The sequence below is a fragment of the Plecotus auritus genome (assembly GCF_963455305.1).
Source record: "Plecotus auritus genome assembly, chromosome: 2".
Lineage (NCBI taxonomy): Eukaryota > Metazoa > Chordata > Mammalia > Chiroptera > Vespertilionidae > Plecotus > Plecotus auritus.
The window spans coordinates 27,720,869-27,741,062 of NC_137771.1; the positions used below are offsets into that span (position 1 = coordinate 27,720,869).

At 40.0% G+C, this 20,194-nt stretch overlaps 1 protein-coding gene across 6 annotated transcripts in view; it reads right to left on the reverse strand.

Moving 5' to 3' along the window:
• The window catches only part of MAST2 (microtubule associated serine/threonine kinase 2), a 187,694-nt gene that overhangs the window by 148,705 nt on the left and 18,795 nt on the right, over window positions 1-20,194 (reverse strand). For all 6 annotated transcript variants that reach the window (XM_080656392.1, XM_080656391.1, XM_080656390.1 and 3 more), the window contains exon 2: window positions 8,655-8,802. In XM_080656392.1, the coding sequence (XP_080512518.1) occupies window positions 8,655-8,802 (148 nt within the window). The remainder of the gene's footprint in view (window positions 1-8,654; window positions 8,803-20,194) is intronic.

Here is a 20,194-nt window from a genome sequence, read left to right on the forward strand (position 1 = left end):
AATTAATTAATGAAAAATATAATGATATCAACTGGATAAAAGTGTATTGATCCAAAACAAAGTCAAGTTCCTCCATAACCATTTCAGAATCTGCAGCCCTTTAAAAATTCCAACCATCTTGGTGGTGGTGAGAATTCCAAATGGAACACTAACTAAACTATTTAAAATTCTCTGTAATATCTACCACCATGCCACCTCCAACCCCTCACCCTAAGATCTGACCTAGCATGCTAGGAGTTTTCCAGTCTTTTCCATCCTGTTTAGTTTTTCAACAACTCAATGCAACATGACAGTCTTCTAGTTTAGCCTTTAGGTTTCCAGAAGACAAACACTGAATCTATACTGCTCTTTCAAGACTCCATGTGTTCAGCCAGGACTGACTACCTTAATCCCATTGAAAGACTACAAAAAAGTCACTTACTAAAGACTGAGTATCTAGAACTGCAATGATTTTCTAATTGAGATACAAGTCTTATTTCAAACCCTTCCTCCACACCATTCTTAACGTTGCTGATAGTGATCTAACCAAAACAAATGTGGTCCTGTCATTCCCTTCCTTAAAAATGTCTAAAGACTGCCTACTGTTTAAAGAATTAAGCCAAACTTTTAAAAATACTAAAAGGATCCTCCATAAATCGATTATCTTCCTGGCCTTATCTTCTTCAGGAGTTCCATACCCATTCTCTCACTAACCTTCAATTTATGCCCTGCACTTTCACCTGGCTTTATCTTGATCACCCAATTCAATTGGAAATACTTCCTCTTCCTGGCAAAATCCTATTCGTAATGGAAAGAACCACTATAATAAAGTATAAGCAAAAGAAGGTTTCGTTTTGGTTTTTCTACTACATACTCTTTTACTGCAAACAAAACTGACAAGTTATTTAGAGAGCAATTTAGCAAAACTTATAAAAATGTTGACCTGAATATGTTTGGACCCAGCATTCCACTTGTAGAAATGTAGTATAAAGAAAAAATATATATATATAGACCAGGATGTTCATCTTAGCAATTCTCACCAAAATAATATTAGAAATAAGTATTTGTTACAAGTTAAAGAAATTATAATATTTCCACATAATAAAATACTAAGCCCAGTAAAAATAATGAGGCAGCTCAACATTTAATTAAAAGAAAAATGCTCAATAGTTCCTATTTAGTGAAAAATGCAGAAAGTATGTAGCATATGATGCCATTTTTTAAAATAAAAGTTTGTATATATTTTAAATAATTATTAAATGTATGTTGAAATACACTGAGTGGCCAGATTATTATGATCTCTGAACGCATAATAATTTGGCCACTCGATGTATATCCTATATAATATCCTATATAATAAAAGGCTAATATGCAAATTGTCCCCTTGACCAGGAAGGAGTTCGACCAGCAGGCAGGCCAGCCAAGTGACCATGTTCCCTACCCCTGGCCAGGCTGGCCGGACCCCACCCATGCACAAATTCATGCACCAGGCCTCTAATATCTACATTAATAAAAGAGAAACATGCAAATTAACCATCACTCTGCTACACCCACAAGCCACGTCCACCAGCCAATCAGGAGCAAGTATGCAGATTAACCCAACCAAGATGGCAGCCAGCCACAGAGCTGGAGCAAGCAGGAGTCTTGGGTTGCCCAGGCAATGGAGGAAGCCAAGCTTCCCACCCTGGCCTGGCCCTGGCCTCCGCTCAAGGCTACAAAGTTTCAATTATAGAAGATAAATAAATCCTAGATACTTGCTTCCAGCCGGCCCTGGCCTCCGCTCAAGGAGGCACTGAAAAAGAAAAAAAGGAGGGGCTGGGACCTTGGGTCACCAGGGGTTGATCAGGCCAGGATGGGATGGCAGGGGCCGATGGGGGTAAGGAGACCAGCAGGGGAGCCAGCTGGGGGTGAGCAGGCCGTCAGTGGGGATCAGTTGGAGGTGATCGGGACAGTGGGGGGGGGGGCAGTTTGGAGTGAGCAGGCCAGCAGGGGGGTAGTTGGGGGTGAGCAGGCCAGTGGGGAGGTAAGGTGGGGGCGAGCAGGCCAGCAGGGGGGGGCAGTTGGAGGTGAGCAGGCTGGCACGGGGGGCAGTTAAGAGTGATCTGGCTGGCAGGCGGGCATATGGGGGCGAGCAGGCCTGCGGCGGGGGGCAGTGGGGGTGAGCAGGCTGGCAGGCAGAGTGGTTAGAGGCAATCAGGCAAGCAGGCAGGCAGGTGAGTGGCTAGAGCCAGCAGTCCCAGATTGTGAGGGATGTCCGACTGCTGAGGCCCGATCCCTGTAAACTGGCAGTAGGACATCCTTCGAGGGATCCCAGATTGGAGAGGGTGCAGGCTGGGCTGAAGAACACCCCTCCCCCACCCCCGTGCACAAATTTCGTGCACCGGGCCACTAATACACACACACACACACACACACACACACACACTGAGTGGCCATTTTATTATGCATTCAGAGATCATAATAATCTGGCCACTCAGTGTATAATGGAATATGTGTAAGTGGGTTTGGAGGGAGGGAAACAGAAGAAAGTAATGATTAAGGACTTTTTCCTTTTTCCTATTTTTCCTTTTTCCTATAGCATCTGCCTCAAAGGGTGACTTAAAAGGAGGCTCAGTGCCTAGTAATTCACCCAAAGGTAAACAACCTGGATATTTATGCAAATATACTGCAGAACATGCAGCAACATAGACTACTGATAACAGCCCAAGGTACAATGCTATTATCTGCCCAAGGTCACACAATTAATGGGTCCAGGAACTATTGTGGTGTTCAATGAATCTGTCTTCAAAGCTAGTGGCTGGTTTAGGGCTTTCATGTATAGTGCCCCCAAGTCTTTCCAACTAATTCTCATAAATATCTACTTGTCTTCTTCAGTCATCAACCTCATTTAGACTAACATCATTCAGGGACTAGCAAAATGTATGTCTTTTTACTTCTAGTATCTTTACACCTATTACAAATGCCAAATACCTTATTTCAGGCCATCAGCATCTTAGCCACTCTTGTTGCAGCTCAAGGAGGATTCTTTTTGCTCTTTACATGCACAGAACATATACAGACATAATCTTTAGCCTTTAAAAGGAGTCTCCATCTACTTCATCCTTCCTTTCATACATACCATCCTTGAGCCATTTACCCATGAGTATCAGGTTTTTTTAAATGTTCCTCTGGAGGGCATGAACGAGTCTCACATCCCCACACCTAGTCTTGCCTTATGATAGGGTTTATCACATCCTATTAAAACTCTTTAATGCCCTACTAAACTATGGGTTCAGTAAGGATCAAAATAAGAATTTCAAGTCATTTAAAAATTCCTCGAAGAAAGATGGTATCTGCAGTGTGGGAGAGGGACTCAGCACAGGGATCCTGGCGGCTATCCCTTCAGCTCTCTCCCCAAAGCCACAAACCCCAGTCTCTCCTCCCACAACTCTAGTCCACTCTGTCTTCCCTCTGCCGGAACCCAGGTTCCTGAAAGCAGAAATGACCCAAGACTACCATTAGGCTAAATAATTATGTCAAATGATCCTAATCTATGTACCAGAAAATCCTGAGACCAAGGAGTTTTTCTTACTTATTGAAGAAATATTGCTGATGGAGAAAGGTCAAAATCTTCAGGAACATGATCAAGATAGTAAAGAAAACAGCAGCAGAGAGAGAAAACCAAGATGGCGGCATAAGTAAGCACCTAAACTGCTGCCCCATACAACAATTTCAAAACTACAACTAAAAGACAGAACAGACACCATCCAGAACCACAGGAAAGCTGGCTGAGTGGAAATTCTACAACTGGAAGGAAGGAGGAAAGCTCACGGAGAAGGAGTGGCAAAGGGCTGAGGTATGGAGACACGCGCGCGCCGAGAGGAAGGGCGGCGGAGTGCCTGGCTGGCTTTCTCTGGCGGAAGGGGGAAGGAAGCCCCCGACTGCACTGAACCCCAGTTCCGACTGCACTGAACCCCAGTTCCGGGCGAAACCCTGTGGACCCAGGCTCATACAGGGGGAGTTTGGACTGTCAGGTAGAGAGAAAGGCACATGGAGACTCGGAGATTTGGAGACTCGGGGGAGCCGCGGCAGCAGGGGTCTAGAGGCGCGAGTGCGCACAAAGACTGACTGCGGAGGTTGCCACAGGCTATCCCTAGCAGAAGGGAGTCAGAAGCTCCTGACTGCACTGAACCCCAGTTCTGACTGCACTGAACCGCAGTTCCGGGCGAGCCCCTAGGGACCTACACTCTTACGGGGGAAATCTGGACTGTCAGGCAGAAACTCGGGAACCGCGGAAGGCAGAGGTCTGGAGGCGCGCGCACAAGGGCAGGGCTGACGGGAAGCCAAGGCTGTCTGCTCCGCCCTGAGACTCCACCGCTTCCAAGCTGAGCACAGAGGCTTTTGCAATCTGGCAAGGCTAATCCTATAAGGCTGTCTCCAGCACCGAAAATCTCCCAGCGTAGACACAGCTGATCCTTACAGCCAACTGGCCTGCAGGTCAATTCCTCCCAGTGATACCAACAACAATCAAGACTTAACTACAACAAGGCTGTACACACAGTCCACAAAGGGGTGCACCAAGAGTGTCCACCGCAGGTTAACTGGGGAGGCAGACCCACTGGGCCATATTGGAAACCTAGCACACAAATCTACCTTACCAACTCAGGGAAGCAGTGAAAAATGGGGAGACGAAGGAACAGATCACAAACAAAAGAAATGGAGGAAAACAAACAACTGAATATAGAATTTAAAACCTTGGTTATAAGGCTTTTCAAGAATATCCTAGAAAAGGCCGATAAATATAACGAGACCCTCGAAGATATGAAAAAGGACCAACTAGAAATTAAACACACACTGACTGAAATAAAAAATATTATACAGAGACCCAACAACAGACTAGAGGAATGCAAGAATCAAGTCAAAGATTTGAAATACAAAGAAGCAAAAAACACTCAACCGGAAAAGCAAAAAGAAAAAATAATCCAAAAAGTTGAAGATAGTGAAAGAAGACTCTGGGACAACTTCAAGCGTACCAACATCAGAATTATGGGGGTGCCAGAAGAAGAGAGAGAGCAAGATACTGAAAACCTATTGGAAGAAATAATGACAGAAAACTTCCCTGACCTGGTGAAAGAAATAGACTTACAAGTCCAGGAAGCGCACAGATCCCCAAACAAAAGGAATCCAAAGAGGACCACACCAAGACACATCATAATTAAAATGCCAAGAGCAAAAGACAAAGAGAGAATACTAAAAGCAGCAAGAGAAAAACAGTTAGTTACCTACAAGGGAGCACCCATACGATTGTCAGCTGATTTCTCAACAGAAACTATGCAGGCCAGACGGGAGTGGCAAGAAATATTCAAAGTGATGAATAGCAAGAACCTACAACCAAGTCTACTCTACCCAGCAAAGCTATCATTCAGAATGGAAGGTCAGATAAAGAGCTTCACCACCAAATGAGTATTATATGAAATGCTGAAAGATATTCTTTAAGAAGAGGAAGAAGAAAAAAGTAAAGATAAAAATTATGAACAACAAATACATATCTATCAACAAGTGAACCTAAAAATCAAGTGAATTAAAAATCTGATGAACAGAATAAACTGGTGAATATAATAGAATCAGGGGCATAGAAAGAGAGTGGACTGATAATTCTCGGGGGGAAAGGGGTGTGGGGGGTGCAGGAAGAGACTGGACAAAAATCGTACACCTATGGATGAGGACAGTGGGGGGGAGGTAAGGGCAAAGGGTGGGGTGGGAACCGGGTGGAGGGGAGCTATGGGGGGAAAAAGGAGAAACAATTGTAATAATCTGAACAATAAAGATTTATTAAATTAAAAAAAAAAAAAGAAAACAGCAGCAGAGACAGTGACAGAGAAAGCAGTGAGGAGCTAAGAAAGCTCTGATGAATGTGAAGTTGGGGTGATAAAAGGTACTACTATGGTTTAATCTTCATATATTTTCATTACTGTGTAACAGAAATATAAAGAAGAAAGCTGCAAATAAATAAATGAATAAATAAATAAATGTTCCTCAAGAACTTAATTTTTTAGAGAATGGTAATGAAGTTGGGTTCCCTTTTTAATATCACGTATATACTGCCATATTCCTGCTAAATTAGGGGATTAAAAACTTTAGTAGATATACATTATAAACAAACTATTGTATAATAATACAACAGAGAAGTAATTCCTAGATTTAAGAATATATTGAAAATATTTACAATTAATCTAAAAAAATCACATAACCTCCCCATAATGCTAAAATGGCATTTGCTAAAATCGCTGAGAGTCAAGATTCCTAACCTGATAAAAAGTATCTTACTTCAAAAGCCTGTGTGATGTTTAATATGGAAACTCTAGAAGTGTCCCTATTGAGAAAAAAAAAAAAAAAAAGAGCTTTGTTCAAAGGCAAATAGGCAAGAGAAGAAAATAAATGCATAAATGGGGAAGGGGGACTTTTTCCATAAAGCCCTCCACACACACAAAAATAATAATGGTGATCTAAACTTCCATAAGCCCAGAGAAGAGCCTGCCTGCCTCTGTCTGCAAATGTTGCCAAGTTCTCCAGATGATCTGCCTACTCCTCATCTATAAATTCTAAAGGAAAGCTAGTTTAACTTACCTATCCACATACAAAGGCTAATATCATATCTTTATCTCTCTTCAAAATAAGGTCCTGCTGGGGAAAGAGGCTTACACAACTGCAGAAGATACCCATTTGGACATATAGAGCTTGAAGTGTACCAAGAATTGCCAAAAATTTGAGGAAAACAAACAACATAAAACAGAAGCAACAAAATGTACAAATGAAGCAACTAGCTCCTTAGTAAATAAATAATTCAGGGAAAAAAATTAATTCCAATTAATATTCTTACAATGATTCAAGAGGCCATTATATAAAATATTCCCAGTTAAAGATGGATGACTGAGTATATACTTTTATCTTTTGTCCCCAAGGAAACTCCATTAAAATTAAAAATAAAGAAGTAAAATAAACAAAGTGGAGAAAGAAAGAGGGAGGGAGGGAAGGAGGTATGAGAGAGAGATGAACAAATTATAAGGAATGAACAAATTATTGTTGGGAAAATCTAAAGAGGATAGGTGAATCATAATAAATAGAACTGGGCAAAAAAAGGCACAAGGTATAATAAACATAGAGGAGGTTGCAGTTAAATGGGGTATCAGGCTGCCCTGCAAAATCTTAGATAAGTTCAGTGCTCAGAAATGCAAAATACCTAAAAGGACATAAAGTAAGACATAAGGTTGAAATCAGACTAACTGAAAATATATAGGTAGAACAGTCAAACACAATCACAGCCCCACATTGTACCACCCAGTAACCAGGCCACTATCTCACCGGATAGAAGGGATATAGCATCACAGAGCAAAGCAAAGGATTCTGGTAGTTAGGGGTCGAAAGAAAAAGTGGTGAGCCCTAACAGGTTTGGCTCAGTGGATAGGGCATCAGCCTGCCAAAGGGTCCCAGGTTCGATTCCAGTCAAGGACTCGTACCTCCATCGAGGCTCATGTAGAAAAGCAACCAATCAATGTGATTCTCTCACATCAATATTTCTCTCTGTCTTTCCCTCTCTCTTCCACTCTATCTGAAAATCAGTGGAAAAATATCCTCGGGTGAGGATTTAAAAGAAAAAGAGTTGATTCATAAACAAAAGAAAACCTTTTTTAAAAATTTTAATTCAAAAATCTATTTACTCACAGAGAATTAGAAGATAAACACATTTTTAAAAGAAGAGCAGAATGTCTGGCTGGCATGGCTCAATGGCTGAGCGTTGACCTATGAGAACCAGAAGGTCACAGTTGAATTCCCACCCAGTAAGGGCATATGCAGACTCAATCCCCAGTGTGGGGCATGCAGGAGGCAGCCGATCAATGATTCTCTTTCATCATGGATGTTTCTATCTCTCTCTCCTTCTCCCTTTCTCTCTGAAATCAATAAATACATTTAAAAAGAGAGAAAAATTAAAAAGAGAGAGAGAGAATAATGCTAAAAAAAATTAAATAAGAAACAGCTCTTTATGATCAAATACATATCTGACAAAATAAAAATGTCAATAGACAAATGAGAAGATAAAGCCAAGAAAATAGCCCTAAAAAGGGACAAAAATAAAAAGATGTTGAAAACTGTTTACTCTTAAGCCAAGAAGTATGGCAGGATTATATTTACTTCTCTACTGATCTAATATTTTAGCAGGAGTCACATAGATTCTCTTTTTAACACACTCATTGATTGCTTAAAATTATGCCACATTTTAATTGCTTCCTATTTGGAACATGACTTCCTTGTATAATTTTTTCCCCTTGAATTTTTTAACTTTTCAATGGAAAAGGGGGGAAGACACTATGGGCACTAAATGGGTTTTCAAATTGGGGGGGAAAAGATAATCAAAAGAAGCAAAGGATGTGAAGTCCATAGAAGTAAGTAGAGAGCAACAATCAGATTAAAAGGAAATAATCAATGACAGTGGTCAATCAAGAAATATTAGCAGGTTCAGGAGGTTAGTGTTCAGAGATACCAAGAAGTAGTAACGAGAGGAAGACAGACTTAGCCATAAGTGTTCTATACAAAACTACCACCAGAGAAGAAGCTGTCAAGATGCCAATTCAGTTGGTCCACCTTTAAATATTGACAACACAGTCTCACATTTCTTAAAAAACAAAATAGATACTTACCTGACACAGAACTGGCCAGGCTTCCTCTCCGTAACTTAGAGTCATCCTGACTAAGTTGTCGGTGAAGTTTAGCTTTTCCAGTGGATGAAAATATGTCAGGATTACTGAGCTTCCTGAAGAGCAGGGGACTAAGTCCAGGTATAACATCCTTCAAAGAGAAAAAAGTAAAACATAAGTCTTACATAAGACAAACGAGAAGCTTAAGGATAAATAACTGAAATCTATATTAACAGACATTTGAAAAACAAGACTCAAGTAACAGGTACCATGGCAATACTAAAAGCCACAGGCAGCCCTGGCCAGTGTGGGTGTGGCTCAGTTGGTTGGAGTGTTATCTGTGCATCGAAGAGTCTTGGGTTTGATTCCCAGTCACAGCACATACCCAAGTTGTGGTTTCAATGCCCCTCGATGTAATGTGTGTCTCTCTCTCTCTCTCTCTCTCTCTCTCTCTCTCTCTCTCTGTGCCATGCTCCCTCCCTCTCCCTCTAAAATCAATAAAAACATATCCTCGAGTGAGGACTTAAAAAATAATAAATAAATAAATAAATAAATAAATAAATAAATAAAATAAGGGGAAAATGAAAAAATGCCTACCTCCTTGAGAAAACTTTTTAAAAGCCCTCTTTAGGTCATATACGGTGATTGATGGTTTCACAAACATGGGAAAATACTATACATAATATAATTTACAAATACCCAAGCATAAAGAAAAGAGTGAAGTTGATGAGAAGAAAAAAAATTTTTAATTGGTAGCAAAAAGATAAAATGAGATATTTAGGCACTGTATCATTAAAATAATCAATGTGAGCAGCAAGAAAGGAGAATTGGAAGCAGCAGTTAATGCAAAAAGAGAGGGCAGCAAGGGAGCAGCCTACATTCCCACTATTTGGTGTGTTGATGAAGAAATAGAATCTATGCATCAGGGAGAAATCATGGATGGAAGCAGGGTTTGGACACTAATGTTAGTAACTCACCAAAAATGGCTGGCCACTCACAGAGGCAACACCCCCAGCAAGAAAATTTGGGTAGAGGAAAATGAGAAAGCCTTGGAATATATCAAACTAAAGTAAAATCCTACATGAAGGCAATACAGAAAGTAAAGGTCCATCCCATGAGAGCGCCAGCACTTGATTGGATGACTGCTACACTGGATGAGCAATCAGTCTTAGTCAGAAAAGAATCAACAATCAATAGGGAACTAGGTCAGCACCAATTAAGAGAAAGTCATATCCTTTCCAATCTCCCTATTCCATATCATAACACACCAAAGAAAAGAAGCCAGAAAATAGAGAGAGAAAAAATAAAAGCAGGTCATGCCCCTTCTTGTTCCAAGTCTCCCTTGTCAAAACCTTGCAAGGGGAAGAAAATATAAATTTAACTGGCCATGAAATTTAACTTTTAAATTAGAATGTCTTTTTAACTTTTACTTAAGAAGCCTGCTCATTTCAAAAAAGTACATATACCTCAGAATATAACTCAATGCATTTTCACAATTTAAACATATTCATGTAATCAACATCAAGATTTAAAAAAAAAAAAAAAAAAAAAAAAAAAGCCCTGACTAGTGTGGGAGTTGTCCTGTACACTGAAAGGTTGCTGGTTCAATTCCTGGTCAGGGCACATACCCGGAATGCGGGCTCAATCCCCAGTAAGGGGCATGCAGGAGGCAGCCAATCGGATGTTTCACTCTCATATCCATGTTTCCCTCTCCCTCTCCTTCTCCTTTCCTCTCTCTCTAAAAATCAATTTTAAAATATTTTTTAGCCTGGCCGGTGTGGCTCAGTGGTTGAGTGTCAACCCATGAACCAGGAGGTCACATTTAATTGCCGGTCAGGGCACATGCCTGGGTTGCAGGCTCAATCCCCAGTAGCGGGTGTGCAGGAGTCAGCCAATCAATGATTCTCTCTCATCATTGATGTTTCTATCTCTCTCTCCCTCTCCCTTCCTCTCTGAAATCAAGTTTAAAAAATGTTTTTAAAAATGTGTTTTTTTAAAGACATAACCAAGGGCCTAAGAAAGTCCCTGTGTTCCCTTCCAGTCACTTCCCCAGTTGCCTCCAGAGTAACCACTATCCAAGCTTCTAACAGAATAGATTATATAAAGTGAAAACCTTTATATGAACCACTCAGTATGAACTGTTCTGTGTCCTGCTTCATTTGCTCAACTAAGCTTTTATAGCAGAACACACACACCAAAAATAGCAGAACATTATTGAGTTTATCCAAGAAGTCATTAAGGGAGAGGATATGAGAACTAAACAAAAAAGACAAAACCACAAAAAGCCCAAGAGAGAAAGAAAAAGGACATGAGAAATAGAACTTCCTTACTGACTTCCATACTAACTTACTTCTTACAGTTTTCTAGTTCCCATTTCTAGTTCTTTACAAAGTCCAGTCAAACTACATGCTTTCAGGTTCAATGGGATAAGACGGTGACCTTATAATAAGCTCTTCCTTTCTGCTTAAACTAGATCAGATTGGTTTCTATCATTATTATGATCAAACCTAGAATGACTTCCGGGTTTCTGACTTGGGTGGGATGCTTATCAACCCTGGGAATACAGAAGGAAAAACAAGTTTACAAATAAAACACTGCTATGGCAATAGTAAATATGAGCATAACTACAAATTACAGTACTTTTCCAATAACTATTAAGGGAGCTATAAACATTTAACAAGAAGGAAGGAAGGGGGGAAGAGAGAGGAGGGCAGGAAGGGAAGGGAAGGAGCAAAGGAAGGGAAGGAGGGAGAGAAGGAAGGGAAGGAAGGAGACATTCATAACTCTCTTCAACTACTTGAGGGCTATTTCCTACATTGTAAAAGAGTAATCTCCTTACTGCAGAGGCCAGAATTAGAATTACTGGATGAAAATAACAGAAGGGTTAGTTAGAAGGAAGAACTGTCTTACAGTGACTAAGCCATCTTAAAAAGGAATGGATTGTGCCAGTAGAAATATGGGGGGAAAAAGGTAAAAACATCAGGATGCTAAAGCAGTAAGTTCTCAAAATGTGGTTCCCAGGCCAGCAGCAACAACCTCACTTGTGAACTTGTTAGAAACAAATTCTCAGGCCCTACCCTAGATCTACTAAATCACAAATTCTGGGAGAGGAGACCAGCAATCTATACTTTAACAAACCCGCCACGGAATTCTGAAGCACACTAACATTTGAGAACTGCCAGACTAGATAAAAAACTTTCAATATGACGCCACCAGCACACAGATATGTTGATCAGTTGTATTATATCATAAATAATTCAAAATTGATAATAAAGTACTCAGGTTTGCAACTAGTTTAATTTCTTAATTAAATGAAAGCAGGTTCTTGGTAAACGCTATAATAAATTCGCTTGCACTGCAATATGCTTTAAGTGAGATTTTTAAGAGACAGAATTACAGCAAGCATGGCAAAAAATACATATAATCTATTGTAGCAATATTGTAACAGTAACATCTAACATATGCCATGCACATTTCAATTGTCAAATAAAATTTTTAAAGGTGAAATGTTGCCTTACTATACAATCTCTACATGTTCCTTCCAATTCTAAGAGAGTATTGCTTTCTCTTTTAATTCAGAGTGCTAAATTGTGGCTATTTTGCCTCCTGGTAGTTTTCACCGAGTCCTGCCTCTCTGGGCTCAGAACCATCTCTCTCCTCCACATTAGCAAAGCAAGTCTCAGGCTAACTACCCACAGGCTAGTGCTCTACTATGCTATGAAAAATATGATACAAAGTAAGCACAGGATTCACAGCTGAAAACAGGAGTCTACACACTAAAAATATGTCTATCGGGCTAAAACCCTGGGTTAACTTTAATTAGGAGTTGTCTTACCCCATATGACTGGTAATTAAGTAGGTGAAAAAAATTTATACCCTGTGGCAATTTCTTCCTGACCTACCCTGCCAAGAGTCAATCGCAGGTGCCATACTGCTCAAAGTCCATTCTCTTAATTCCTATAAAAAAGCCTTTGTTTGATATCCACATGCAAAAAAAAAACTTTGACCCCATACCTCAAGCATATCAAACACAACATATACAAAAATTAACTCTAAATGGATAATGAATCAAACCATAAAACCTAAAACTATAAAACTTCAGAAGAAAATACAAGAGTAAATTTTTGTAGCTTTGAGTTAGGTAAACTTCTTAGGACACAAAGCACAAGTCTTAAGAGAACAAATTTACCAACTGGACTTCAACAAATTTTAAAACTACTATTCTGCCCTGGCCTATATGGCTCAGTTGGTTGAGCATTCTCCCGTGCACCAAAAGATCACCAGTTCGATCCAATCGGGGTGTGTACAGAAGGCAACTGATCAATGTTTACCTCTCCCATTGATCTCTCTCTCCCCCCCCCCCCCAACCCTTTCTTCTCTCTCTAAAAATCAATAAAAACATATTTTTTTAAAAAACTACTTTACGGGGAGATCAAAGATGGCTGCTGACAGCAAGGCAGGCTACAAGACAGTGTGTGAGAGAGAATGAAAGGAGAGTGTGTGGATGTACGGGGAGTGTCTATTTGTGACTGAGGGACAGCTATATTCCAGGGGACTGTTGGGGACTGCTGGACTGGGCTCCCCTGACTGGGCAGCCTCCATTGCTGCTGAAATCTCTCCTGGAGTGATTGGCTCTGCCGCAGAAACCGTGCCATCTTGAAGGGGAGAGTGGCTGTGATGGGAAGCCTAGCCCTACCTTCAATCGGGAAGAATTGGATACCTCCCGGGACCCTACAACCGCAACACCCAGGGATCGCTGCGAACCCACAAACACCAGGTCTCAAAGAGGGCGAATACACGGACTCAGACGAGCTCGGCACCTTCTTATGGAAAGGTGAGATTTCGCCCAGAGAAAGGTGAGATCTGCAATCCAAACTAGAGGGAGAAACACCTGCAGCGGGATCTAAAGATTCAGAGGAAGTCTGCGCCCCACAAAATCCATGGCCGTTGGGGCCAGCATAGTCTGCGAATGTGGAAGGGGGTCCACAGGGCTGCTGACAGAAGGGAACTCTATAAATCAACCCAGAGCGGGCTGGGCACAAAAACGCAGCCTGAAGCTGTACCAGTAAACCAGCTGTGCTGTGCCAGGGGGAAAAGACATGCACAGAGACGTGAGCAGAGTCGCGTGTAGTGCCGGGGTAAAAAAGCCAAGAGTTCACGCACTTACTCTTTTTTTCCCTTTTCTCATTATCATTTTTGCACTTTTTTTTTATCCCCTAATTCTCTTTTCTCTGGTGGTCACCTTTATTTGTGGTTATTAGTATCATAAATACATTTGTGTTCAGTGCCTTGTGCGTTGTTGAGCCTTTTTGGAACCTGGGGATCAGAGCAGGGAGTAAAGATCAGAAAACCAGCTCTGGGGCAGTCTATACCCCAAAACCAGTATTAAGTGCAGCAGGGAAAACAAATTCTAAATACTGGGTAGAGAGGACTTATAGCCCTGGATGTCAATACAGAAACACTGCCACCCAGGGGTTGAATCACAAATTGACTCTTATGTAAATACAACCACAGGCAGGCTGAGAAACAAAGAAATACTGCCTGCTTGAAAACAAGATTGTGGCCCTAGTCAGTTTGGCTCAGTGGATAGAGCATCAGTCTGCAGACTGAAGGGTCCCAGGTTCGATTCCAGCCAAGGGCACATGCCTGGGTTGCAGGATCGATCCCCAGTGGGGGGTGTGCAGGAGGCAGCCAATCAATGATTCTCTCTCATGATTGATGTTTCTATCTCTCTCTCCCTCAACCTTCCTCTCTGAAACCAATAAAAGAAATATATAAAAAAAGAAAGAAAACAAGATTGTGGCTTATGACACAGAGGAGCTGTGGAACGCAGGGAACTTTAATACTGTCCTGACTACCTGACAGGAAATAGGCATGCCAAACAGAACAGTAGAGGAAGTGAATGACCTTCACTACTGCACATTTTTATTTTTTATCTTTTATTTAAGAAACTAAATTATTTTCTCACTTGATTTTACCTTTTTAATTGTTATATTTTTAGTCAGTATTATTACTACTATTATTTTACCTTTTCATTAAAGTTTCATTTTATTTTATCTTTATTTTATTTTATTTTATTTTGGGATTAGTGTTCTACATTCTATTTTCCTTTTTCCTTTAACATAATTTTACTTTATCTCAAGTTTACCTTTATGCCAACACTCTCTTCCTCACTTTTCCCCTTTTGTTGTCCTGTTTCTCTTACCATATTCCTGCTTTAGATTTTCCCTATTCCTTCTTTTTACCCCGTTAAAAATTCACCCTACTTATATATCTAATTTCCGATCCCCTGCTCCAAGTCCATACATACTTCTCTCTTCTTTTTCTTCACTATCCAAATTTTTTCTCTTCCCTTTTTTTTGTTTGTTTGTTGGTGGTGGTGGTGGTTTTTTATGTTTTTTTTATTTTGTTTTGTTTTTCCCTTCTTTCTCTCTGTCCTATTGATGTTGCTAGTTTGTTGATTAGATTGGTTTGTTTATTTGTTTGTGTGATTGTTTCTCTCTCTTTTTTTTTTCTTCTTCTGTTTTTCCTCTCCTCACATGTTATTAGTTGCTGTTTGTAGTTTGCATTCATATCTGGGAGTTGGTTGTTTGTACTTTTTAGGATTAGTTATTGTTCTATTGGAGTTTTCTCCCTATATAAATAGTTTTCCCTCTTCTTTTTTATTTTCTTTCTTTTCTCTCTTACTTTTTGTCCTTTTCTCAATATCATTTTTGCACCTTTTTTTTAACCCCTAATTCTCTTTTCTCTGGTGGTCACCTTTATTTGTGGTTATTAGTATCGTGAACACATTTGTGTTCAGTGCCTTGTGCGCTGCTGTACCTTGTTGAGTTGTATTTTGTGCCTTTAAGTCAATGCAGGAGAGAGAGAGCTACATAACCAGACACCCGGAGAGGAGAGATCATGGGGAGACAAAAAAACAGCCCGCATACAAAAGAAAAGTATGCATCACCAGAAAAAGAAGTAAACGAAATGGAGGCAAGCAATATGTCAGAGAAAGAATTCAGAGCAATGGTCATAAGGTCGCTGAAAAGGTTGGAAGGCAAATTCAACAATACGTGTAAGAAGAACCAAGAAGAAATGAAAAATGACATCACTGCAATAAAGAACTCAATAGAAAGCATCAACAGTAGACTAGAAGAAGCAAGGACCCCATCTGTGAGCTAGAAGACAAGGTAGGAAAAAATTCTCAAGGAGAGCAGCATCTAGAAAAAAATCTTTAAAAACAGGAAGACAGCCTAAGACAGTGGTGGGCAAACTTTTTGACTCGAGGGCCACAATGGGTTCTTAAACTGGACCGGAGGGCCAGAACAAAAGCATGGATGGAGTGTTTGTGTGAACTAATATAAATTCAAAGTAAAGGAGCGGAGGGGAGAGCAAGAGAACCCTCCGCTCTTTCAGCTCCACGGGCCGGATAGAACAGCCGAACGAGCCGGATCTGGCCCACGGGCCATCTTTTGCCCACGGCTGGCCTAAGAGAACTTTAGGACAATACAAAACGAAACAACATCCACATAATAGGGATGCCAGAAGGAGAGGAAACTGAGCAAGAAATAGAAAACCTGTTTGAAGAAATAATGACAGAAAACTTCCCTGATATAGGGAAGAAAAAAAATCACACAAGTTGAAGAAGCTCACAGAGTCCCAAACAAAATGAACCCCAAAAGACTGACGCCAAGGCACATTATAATTAAATTGGCAAACACCAGCGACAAACTAAGAATCTTAAAAGCGGCCAGAGTTAGACAGAAAGTTATCTACAAAGGATCCCCCATTAGACTAGCAACTGATTTCTCAACAGAAACACATCAGGCCAGAGGGAATGGAATGAAATATACAAAGTCATGCAAAGGAAGGGTCTGAATCCAAGACTACTGTACCCAGCAAGGATATCAATCAAAATTGAGGGTGAAATCAGGAGCTTCACAGACAAAAAAAGACTAAGGGAGTTTATCACCACCAAACCAGCAATGCAAGAAATACTAAAGGGTCTGCTGTAAAAAGAAGAAATAGGAAGCGAAGAAGGAACACAGGCATAAAAAATAAAATGGCAACCAACAAATACCTATTAATAATAACTTTAAATGTAAATGGATTAAATGCCCCCAACAAAAGACATAGGGTAGCTCAGTGGATAAGAAAACATGACCCATATATCTGCTGTCTACAGGAAACCCACCTCAGAAGAACCCACACAGACTGATGATGAAGGGAAGGAAAAAGGTATTTCAGGCGAATGGAAATGAAAAAAAAGCCAGAGTAGCAATACTTATATCTGACAAATTAGATCTCAAACTGAAAGCCATAACAAGAGATAAGGAAGACCACTTCATAATACTAAAGGGAGCAATCCAACAAGAAGATATAACTCGGGTAAACATATATGCACCCAATACAGGAGACACCCAAATACATAAAAAAAAACTTCTGGAGGATATCAAGTGAGAGATTGACAGCAATACAGTCATAGTAGGGAACTGTAATACCCTACTAACACCACTGGACAAATCCTCTAAACAAAAAATCATCAAAGAAACACCAATCCTAAATGACTCACTAGATCAGATGAAATTAATTGACATCTTCAGAACATATCACACCAAAGCCACAGAATATACATTCTTCTCAAGTACACATGGGTCATTTTCAAAGATAGACCATATATTGGGACACAGGCAAAGTCTCTTCAAATTCAAGAAGACAGAAATCATATCAAGCATTTTCTCAGATCACAATGGCATAAAACTAGAAATCAACTACAATAAAAACAATTTAAAAAATCAAACATGTGGAGACTAAATATCATGCTATTAAACAATGATTGTGTTACCAAAGAGATCAAAGAACAAATAAAAAGCATCATGGCAACAAACGACAATGAAAACACAGCAATTCAAAATCTATAGGACACAGTGAAAGCAGTCTTGAGAGGGAAGTTCACAGCTCTACAGGCCTACTGCAAAAAAACAAGAAACAATGGTAATAAATTATCTAACCCTACAACTCAAAGAGTTAGAAAGAGAGCAACAAGAAAAGCCCAGCGTAAGGAGAAGGAAGGAAATAAAGATCAGAGCAGAAATAAACCACATAGAGACCAAAAAAAAAATACAAAATAGATCAACAAAACCAAGAGCTGGTTCTTTGAAAGGGTAAACAAGATTGATGAACCTCTAGCCAGGCTCACCAAGAAGCAAAGAGAGAGGACCCAAATAAACAAAATCAGAAATGAAAGAGGTTAAGTAACAACCGATCCCACAGAAATACAAATGATTATGAAAAAATACTATGAACGGCTCTATTCCAATAAAATGGACAACCTAGATGAAATGGACATATTCTTAGAAAAATACAAGCTCCTGAAACTCAACCAAGAAGAATCAAAAAACTTGAATAAGCTGATAACTACCGAAGAAATTGAAACAGCAATCAAAAATCTTCCAGCAGCCCTGGCTGATTTGGCTCAGTGGATAGAGCATCAGCCTGTGGACTGAAGGGTCTCAGGTTCGATTCCGGCCAAGGGCACATGCCTGGGGTTGCCAGCTCGATCCCCAGTAGAGGGCATGCAGAAGGCAGCCAAACAATGATTCTCTCTCATGATTGATGTTTCTATCTCTCTCTCCCCCTTCTCCCTTCCTCTCTGAAATCAATAAAAATATATTTTTTAAAAAAATCTTCCAGCAAACAAAAGCCCTGGTCCGGACAGCTTTACAGGAGAGTGCTACCAAGCATTCAAAGAAGAACTAAAACCTATCCTCCTCAGAATATTCCAAAAAATTCAAGAGGAGGGCACACTTCCAAGCTCTGTCTATGAAGCCAGCATTACCCTAATCTCAAAACCAGATAAAGATACCACAAAAAAAAGAGAACTACAGCCCCAGCTGGTTTGGCTCAGTGGACAGAGAGTTGGCCTGCAGACTGAAGGGTCCCGGGTTCAGTTCTAGTCAAGGGCACATGCCCAGGTTACAGGCTCGATCCCTGGTAGGGGGCGTGCAGGAGTCAGCCAATCGGTGAATCTCTCTTATCATTGATGTTTCTGTCTCTCTCCCCCTCTCCCTTCCTCTCTGAAATCATTAAAAACATATTTTTTTAAAAAAGAGAGAGAGAGAGAACTACAGGCCAGTATCCTTGATGAACATAGATGCTAAAATCCTCAACAAAATTCTAACAAATCAGATTCAGCCTTACATTGGAAAGATCATACACCATGACCAAGTGGGATTTATTCCGGGGATGCAAGGATGGTACAATATCCGCAAATCAATAAATGTGATACATCACATAAACAAACTGAGAGACAAAAATCACATAATCATATCAATTGATGCAGAAAAAGCATTTGACGAAATCCAACACCCTTTCTTGATAAGAACTCTCAGCAAAGTGGGAATAGAGGTATCACACCTCAACATAATAAAAGCCCTATATGACAAATCCACAGCCAACATCATACTCAATGGGCAAAAACTAAACCCATTTCCCCTAAGAACAGGAACAATGCAAGGATGACCACTTTCAACACTCCTGTTCGACATAGTACTGAAAATGCTAGCCATAGCGATCAGACAAGAAGAAATAAAAGGCATCCAAATTGGAAAAGAAGAAGTAAAACTGTCCTTATTCGCAGATGACATGATACTATACATAGAAAACCCCAAAGACTCCATCAAAAAACTACTAGACCTAATAAATGAATTTGGCAATGTAGCAGGATACAAAATTAATACCGAGAAATTTATGGCCTTTTTTTACACCAATAATGAACTCACAGAAAGAGAAACGAAAAAAACAATCCCATTTACCATTGCACCAAAAAAAATAAGATACTTAGGAATAAACTCAACTAAGGACGTAAAAGACCTGTTCTCAGAAAACTACAGGACATTGAAAAAAGAGATAGAGGAAGACATAAACAAATGGAAGAACATACCATGTTCATGGATTGGTAATATCAACATCATTAAAATGTCCATACTACCTAAAGCAATTTATAGATTCAATGCAATACCTATTAAAATACCAATGGCATATTTCAAAGATCTAGAACAAAATCTCCAAAAATTCATCTGGAATAAAAAAAGACCCTGCATAGCCACAGCTATCCTGAGAAAGAAGAACAAAGTTGGAGGGATCACAATAACAGACATCAAGCTATATTACCAAGCCACAGTTCTCAAAACTGCCTGGTACTGGCACAAGAACAAACATATAGAACAATGGAACAGAATAGAGAACCCAGAAATTGACCCAAGCCATTACACTCAATTAATATTTGACAAAAGAGCTTAAGAGCATACAATGGAGTCAAGACAATCTAATAAATGGTGCTGGGAAAATTGGCCAGATACATGCAAAAAAATGAAACTAGACCACCAACTTACATCATACACAAAAATAAAGTCAAAATGGATAAAGGTCTTAAATGTAAGATGGGAAACCATAAAAATCTTAGAAGAATCCGTAGGCAGCAAAATATCAGACATATGTCGTAGCAATATCTGTACTGATACAGCTACTAGGGCAATGGAAACTAAGGAGAAAATAAA